The sequence below is a fragment of the Patiria miniata genome, unplaced genomic scaffold, assembly GCF_015706575.1.
Source record: "Patiria miniata isolate m_02_andy unplaced genomic scaffold, ASM1570657v1 HiC_scaffold_29, whole genome shotgun sequence".
Taxonomy (NCBI): Eukaryota; Metazoa; Echinodermata; class Asteroidea; order Valvatida; family Asterinidae; genus Patiria; species Patiria miniata.
This window is the reverse complement of record NW_024037068.1, coordinates 21,666,014-21,674,239: the sequence shown is the minus strand read 5'-3', so window position 1 is coordinate 21,674,239 and position 8,226 is coordinate 21,666,014. Positions and strand designations below refer to the sequence as shown.

Sequence of the window (8,226 nt, the reverse complement as noted above, 5' to 3'; positions counted from 1 at the left end):
ACAAAAACTGCATTGGAATTGACCAATCCAACGTTTAGTCTTGATTTGGGAATGAAATGACGTGACGATTTATTAAAGTCGACTCCGGTTGGCTGAGGCGCGAGATCGTATAAATATGCATTCTTTGATATGTCAGACGCAGGGTGACCGTTTAGCCGAATTTCGGCTAACTTTGACAGAATTTTTGTTTAAAAAAAACGAGTTTGACAGAAGAATGGTTTTTTTGGCAGATTTCTGACAGAATTCTGCAAAAATGGTTATTTGACAGCAAATTTGAACCAAAAAGTTTACATTTGTTTAACAAAAATTCAATTATGAAATATTTTCAAACAAACCCTATAATGGGACAGGTGGGCTGGTCTATGTGCTGAGGTTCACTGGGAAACGGACTTCGTCGTGGCCGGGTTCTGCGTTTTGCCCGAAATTTACCAACAATTTCACAACATCTTTATGTGACTATATAGATTGTTTATTATGTAATTTGAATCATAATTAAGGCAATACTACCAATCTGCATGTGATTTTAAGTGTTAATAGTGTATTTCGAGTAATCCTGGGGAATTTGGCAGATTTTTGATAAATCTGACAGATTTTTGATATGCATTTAGCAGAATTTGGCTCTGACCTTACGGTCACCCTGGTCAGACGTAATACGGAGACTGGCTCCGTGGATAACGGGTGATACTCAGACTAGGGTCATAGCTGAGCGCTTTTTAAAAAACGTAATGGAACTATGACCGACCAGTAAACTTCATGCGTGGCTTAATATGTCAGTTACAAAGAAAATGAAGTGGATCTCTGCTCCACTGCAAATTTCTTTATTAAATGGTAAATTTGTTTGAATGTATTATTTACTTATAGGCCTGCCGCAAAGATCGCAAAGGATCCGGAATTACACCCTCCAAATACATTTACAAGGTAAGATATAACACGTCACTTGAGCACAGACAGATATCCAGCAAAGTACACATGTATGAAAATAAAAGGAACGATATGACAATTTGACTATCAAGTGGCGTTTATCTCATGAGGGTCTTATTAAACAATCGGATTATTAGAAAAGTAATGGAAGTGACAACCAACTTTATCTCGAGTTCTTTTTTCTTCCATTTTACAGCGTATTTATTGTATCTGAAAGATATGGCTGTAAGTCTCTTCGTCGTTATGCAGTATTGCATGAGCGGTGTATGTGCACTGGCAATGCTCGAAAATCTCCTTGCGATTGCAGTGTTTGCTGGGACCAAAAAGCTCCGCATCAAGTACTACGCCTTCGTGTTCAACCTGGCGTTGGCCGACTTGCTCTTCTCCGTCTGCGCGATACCATATCCTTGGCTGAATACATCAGACATTCTCATCGGCCTCTTAACCGGAACTTACATAGTCTCCATTATGACTATTCTGGCCGTTGCTGTCAATCGTTACCTGGCCCTGTCCCTTATGTCACCGGCTCGCTACGATTCACTGGTGACAGGGTATCGTCTGATCGGAATTTGTATCCTTTTTTGGTGTTCAAGTCTCGCCTATGGCGTAGTGATGTATAATGCTGTCCCACCTTGGGTTTTGCATGGGGTACACGACTTTGGAGGTTCTTTGGCAGGATACATCGTGTGGCTTATCACCGTTCTTGTTTATTACTTGGCTTTCCGTAAGATCAAACATTACACTCCACCTCTTGCATCCGCAGCAGGCATCAGTGCTAACGAGGAGCGAGATCAAACCCGAGTCCAGCAGACTCGTCGTTTATTAGTCATGTTTGTTCTCATTCTGGTGGTGTCATTCATTTCTTGGGCTCCTAGTTTCGCTCTAAGGATTTTTGCCTTCTTTAATGTATCTCTCTGGCAAGATGAAACCTTTCTGGCCTGGGCTTGGGGGTGTTACCTGCTGTATACTCTCTCTACCGTGATCAATCCGTTCATATACTGGTGGCGATTGGATGGTTTCAGAGAGGGGTTTTATGCCATGTTCTGTCGTTGTGTAGTTAAGGCAAAACCTAACGAAACTGTAGTTGACCTGACTACTAATGTGAATACAGAAACCGGTTTGTAAACGGAAGAGGTTTAATTATCACAGGCGGATTTTCAAACTCGAGCCAGTCGAAACTCGAGAATCTGTCAGTGACAACACAAAAGGAACATTTTCTTTTCTGTTTTTAGTTTGTCATCCGTAAACCTACCTAATATTTGCTTGTCCCTAAATTTCGAAGATGCTGAACTGTCTTACACTTGTTTTCACTCAAGGTTTAAGAATATGAATTAACGGGAAATTTCCCAACAACACATATCCACTTTTGTTTTGTATCGGGGTATCAATAAACACATTATATTATCTTGATCATTTTTAACTCAAGTAAATCTTTTGATATAATATTGAGGGTAAATACACTCTTAATAAGTCCCCCATAGGCCTAAGATTCGACCCGGAATCTATATACGACTTGACCAGATACTCTTCGGGGTCAAAGTGAGATTCTAGTTTAAAGAGGACACTTTTCTTGGCCACATAACCCTTTTTTGCACATAACGTGAGACTTCTCTGGGTTAAATGGCCCCTGAAAGTGAATCATAGAAATGTCTTTTTTTTTACCGGAAAGTGTCAGGTCAAATCTGACCCGGATTTGGATCGAATCTACCCCTGGACCTTGAAGTGTGGATGCTTTACGCTTTTACAAATTATTTTAATAATACGTGAAGTACTGAGATGGTATATACATGTATTATAATTTGTTATGTTAATCATTCAGTATTGTTAGTTAAGAAGTTAAAGGGAATGTACAACATTTGCTCTTGCTGCAATTTTCAGTAGTAAGTGGATTTAGAGATTAGAATGTTATAGCAAATATTGTTAAACTGACATGTTTCCCGTTTTTGGCTTGAGGATGCTGGAGTCTGGTTGCCTGACCCCACTTAAGATGAAACGGAGCGGTTTTGTCGACTTTGGGGATTTGTTTACAAGGTCAGATAATCAGTCCTTGTACCCCTTCACAGGTGTGTAATCAATTAGAAAGAAAATGTGGAAAAACTAATAATAAAAAATTAAGAGCAGTTTTTTCAGAAAAAAAAAGTTTTCTCTAACGCTGGTCGGCTGACCAGCGTTGGAAAAATACCAGTTTTCTTAACAAAAAAATGTGAGGACACCAGGAGCCACGATTTTACAGGGTGCTTTCGAATGTCATTCCCTAACAATCTAGTAAGATTTCTTGATAATTTGATCATTTCGTTTTTTGATGTTTGCAAATGTTGTATCTTCCCTTTCAGCGATATTTGTTTGGTTTATTATACCTATAGGTTTGAGGGTATTTTTGTTCTATCTTACCATTTGTGGCATCCAGAAGTCACCGCTACAAGATGATTCACCCACTTTGGGTGCAAAATTAGAATTTGTCTTGATTTTGTCCAAAATTGTTCTGAAATCTCTTTCAACAATAATACTACCATATTTAATATAAAATAGGTACAAATTGGGTACTTATGGTAATGGTTTAAATGCTTATATTTGTTTCATGCAGACCGCAGGTGAAATTAAAGTGCCATTTCCATTGCCGACCATATTGGATTTCCCGGCATGAATTATAGTTGGACACGTGACCAAGATGATGCACATAATTACATAATAGAATAGGCAAAGAAAACATGGTTAAGTCTTTATGACATAGAAGTAGATATTTTATTAAAAATACTAAAGTTAAGCTTTGATTGACATATTTCAAGGTATACGTGTCTTTGCACACAAAAAAGTCTCCGGTTTCTGGTATGGAGCTTGCCCAAAAAGTGGTGCGGCGACGCGGCTTTTTTTTTTTTTGTTACCTGATTTTTTTGCTTCAAATGTGTGCTGATGACTGCAAATGGTGCCCGACTAAACTTAGTGCAAATATATGGGAGTCCAGAGAGGCCACAGAAAGCTTATTCTCGACCATAACCCAATCTAAAAACACGTTAAAATTGTGCAGCAGCAGGATTCCAGTCAAACCAGTGAGTTTGGCGGTTTTGAGACATCATCTTTCATTGAAAAGAAAACGTTTTCATTTTGCCGACGCGCATGGTTACGGCGACGCACGCGCATACCAGAAACCGGAGAATTTTTTTTGGCCTTATTCGTGCAGTAAATTATTTGTTTAAAAGTTCTTTGTATAATCTTATTTTCATTTCGATTTTTTGTAAATGAACACAAACTATACATTCCCCCAATCTACCTTTGATCTTCAATCCTCAACTGAAAGGCATGCAAAATTATTGGTGGATAGGGAGGTTTTTTGGTGGTAAATTCCATAATTCCTTATGAAATAGTGATGTCGAAAAAGGAATGTAAAATGAATGTAATCACCGACACTTGCCGGTTTGTTTTCCATTTGTTTAAGATTAAAGAAGAAGCACAAATTTACGTTTTCTTTCTCGATAAGTGTCAATAATTGCAGTTTGTTTACTTCAATTGACCCGATCGGTTTAAATTTCTTGCATCTAGCGCCAGAATGTTCAATCTGAGAGTTGATCTTCCGTGTAGGAATCATATAGACCGTAGCTGTGTGGTGAATCGTATATTAATTAATATCATCACGTAGATTAGGGTTGTCGATACAAGACGGCAGAATGGACCGATCCAGTAAGCCCCGCCCACTGCGCACGTGGGCAAATTAACACGTGTTTCTCTCCAATGCCACACTGCATTTTCCTGCCGCGCGCATCATACGCGCGTGCACGCATGTCGGACATGAAATACGGCTGTGATTGGTCAGAAAACCAAGGGGCGGTGCTTACTGGATCGGTCCATTACAAACAATACCAGTGAGACGGTGGGGATGTGAGCGTTACTTGCTGAATATTTCTTGGTTTACTTTATTACAACACAACCCGCATAGAAATGGTTCTACCTTACTCTGCTCAATAATAAAATCATGACAATATTGTATGCATAATGCCGACTTTGCGTTGCACTTCACATGATAATTTAAGGCCGAATGCACTATTCTGTAAAACTTGGAATTAACGAGCAGCCGTTCGGAGAAAAATACTGTCTACATATCAGAATGTTTTGCTGATGAACCCCCCCTGCAAAAAAAATCCTGGATCTGCCCCTGGTATTAAAGCGCTTTACAATTATTATTACCCCTGTAAAACGGGCTAACACTCCTGAAACTTTCTCAACTTCCTGGGGTGCATATACGGCCGGTAGGCAGCCATTTTGGGGCTCTTCGCCGTAATCAGTCTCTCACCTCACAGGTAACCATTTACTCCTGGGTGGACTCGGAAGCAATGAGCGACAAAGCGCCTTGCTCTAGGGCACACGCACCATAACTCCGTCATAAAGGTTTTGCTGCGTGTTCAGATTGTTATGACAACGGAGAATGTAGTTGTTTCCCCGGGAATAAAACTACTGTCTGCATTCTGTTAAAGCCAGAGTCCATCATTTGCAGCTATCCAAAAAGTAACTGGCGTAATTATTGTTGAAAAACATACTTGGGTGAAAGATAGTAAGGGGACTAAACTCCCTGTGAAATTAATCTTTCTGGCAAGCTGTCATTTGGAAGAAATCAACGAAAGTAGGTCGTAAGACGCACCGTTGGAAATTTCCGTTAGTAGTTCGTTTTTTTTTATCCAGCGAAGCGCGCGCAAGGGTTGACACGACGCACACGCGCGCGCGGTTGCTATAATTCGTCAGATCAGTGCGCGACATCGTGTAGCAACAATCGGCTCAGTGAGAATGTGTCTCGGATGCTGAAATAAGGCCCAATTCAAAACATGATTCAGCAACTTTTGACTTGAAATCGAGATCTGAGAATGTTGTTTTTCTCGGAGTGTACAGCTGAAGCTGAGCTGAAACTTCATCAGGTAAGTTTGTTCAGCACCCTTCTTTAGATTTTGATCACTTTTGTTGCCTCAAACTAACAAAATGCGCAAATTACAAATGATGGACTATACCTTTAAGCCAACTCTTAATGCGACAGTGCGATAATGTGATGCGATAGGCAACATGCACTTTTGTTGCTAATGTAATAATATGCACATGTTCCGGCCTTGAAAGAGCAAGTTACATCTGGGGCCTATCGTAACGGCTGTTTATTCATTCCAGGTTTAGCATGGAAATGGTTTCGAACTTACTTTTAATAACATGTAAAGTGCAATGCAAATTTGTCATCATGAATGTCATATTGCCATATGATTTTATTAATGAGCAGAGGAAGGAAGAAACATTTACTCACGTGTTGTGTAGAGGCGTAGCCAGCGGGGGTGGGGGTAGGAGGGTTTTACTCCCCAATATTTTGTAAAGACTGCCCTTTTCCATCCAAGTGCCCTTATTTGACCGGAGTTTAACCCCCTCCCCAATATTTTCAAAGAGTGCCCTTTTTTGTCACAAGTTTTTACCTTTTACCTTTTACGGGTGCCCTTTTTGGAACTTCGCTCGACAATCGACAATAATTGTGCCGCCCTGAAAAGCGTAATCCATCAGGCGCGGATCAAGAGGGGGGTTTTGGGGGTCAAAACCCGCCCTGCTTTGTCCAAAAAAAACAAATTCCATGCAAATTCCTAAGAAATAGGTCGAACCCCCCCCCCCCCCCCCTGGTATAATTTCTGTCTGTTCTAAATACGGTAGAACATTCTGTAATCTAGTGCTAATAATCGTCGAATTTGAACAGCGCCACCTTTTGAAATATGGTACCAGTGTATGTGTCGTTCTAATATGTGTCGTTCTAAAGTTAACAAAAATCATTTAGACGTTCACCCTTGGACCACCACTGAGTCTCACCGGTTTTGCAGTTCTGCCGCTTTATATCGAATACACTAATTAATTAGTATACGAGTCACCATACGGCTTCTGGTTATATGATTCCTACACGGCAGACTCTCAGATTGAACCATCTGGGGCTAACTGCAAGACAAGTCCTCGTGTATTTTTGAAAGTAAGTTAAAAACCAACTGCAATTGACATTTCACGAGAAAGGAATGTCTTCGTGTTATATATTCAATTTTTAACCAAATTAACAATCGTAGTGATACCTTTTGCATTCCCTTTTTGACCGGTAGGGCTACAATATGATCCATCGCAAAAAGTTAATGAAATTTCCCTTAAAAAACACTTTGTTCAACTTGTTGTTTCCGAATAGGCCAACCAAAAAGTTTGCAAAATATCCAGAATTCCTTCCTCCATACATCCCACTGGTTAGATGTAATACCTCACTCTTGCACAAACAGATACACAATTTTAAGTAGGCCCAATGAAAATGTAAAAAAAAATCGGGCAATTTAGGTCCCAAAAAAGTGTACGGTTTTTGGTATGCGCGCGCTTCGCCGTAGCCATGTGCGTCGGCAAAATTAAAAAGGTTTTTTTTTTTTCCAATGTAAGATGATGTCTCAAAACCACCAAACTCACTGGTTTGACTGGAATCCTGCTGCTGCACAATTTTAACGTGTGTTTAGATGGGGTTATGATCGAGTATAAGCTTTATGTGGCCTCTCTGGGCTCCCATGTATTTTGCACTAATTTAGTCGGGCACCATTTGCAGACGGTGTTGTAATTTTGTAATTGTGCGTCTAGAAGCCAGACTAGGGGAGCGATGGTCGTGTTTCTAGAACCTGTATTTTTTTTTTCAATTAGCGCAATATGTAAGGGAGCAGACTAATGACCAGCCAGGCAGCTCATGCACGAACAGCACGATGTCGATGTCGCTGTAGTATATAGTCCGACGTTACCGTTTTCTCTGATTTTTGTCTTGACTATCCAAATTTCTCGAAGAATCGAATGTTCGTGTCTGACGAGATCGTAAGTGGGTGCAGAATTCCCAAGCATTATGGCCTTACTGAGGTCACCTCAAGCTCAACCCTGGAGGATATTTTGAGAGTTTAAGGGGATCGAAGCGTCATCTGCAACATCAGCCGACATTTGAAGAAGAACAAAAGTTGGGAGAAAAAAAACACCGCGTCGCCGCACCACTTTTGGGGCAAGCTCCATACCAGAAACCGGAGACTTTTGGGGCAAGCTCCATACCAGAAAGCAAGCAGTGGCGCACCCAGGATATGTTTTTTTTTGGGGGGGGGGGCTCACAACTTGTTTTCAATTTTTTTTAGAAGTTTAAATTTTGTCAAAAAATGTTGCCCAAAACTTTTGGCCGCAGAAAAAAAATTGGGTGGTGTTTTTTTTTAAATTTGGGGGGGGGGAGACAGACTAGTTTGACGGTGGCGCCATTTACATAATTCAAATTTATTTATCATAAAGCTTTGATTTACATACTAAAAA

At 40.3% G+C, this 8,226-nt stretch overlaps 1 protein-coding gene across 1 annotated transcript; it reads left to right on the top strand.

The window, feature by feature from the left end:
• The first annotated feature begins 1,129 nt into the window (after positions 1-1,129).
• On the top strand, positions 1,130-2,704 carry LOC119736223 (adenosine receptor A2b-like). Its single transcript, XM_038210257.1, has one exon. It carries the CDS (start codon positions 1,141-1,143, stop codon positions 2,044-2,046), a length of 906 nt encoding a protein of 301 aa, XP_038066185.1. The 5' UTR covers positions 1,130-1,140; the 3' UTR covers positions 2,047-2,704.
• Positions 2,705-8,226: the final 5,522 nt, after the last annotated feature.

Bases quoted from the DNA above. Each gene is read 5' to 3' on its own strand.
- LOC119736223 (XM_038210257.1), top strand. From the start codon at position 1,141: ATGGCTGTAAGTCTCTTCGTCGTTATGCAGTATTGCATGAGCGGTGTA.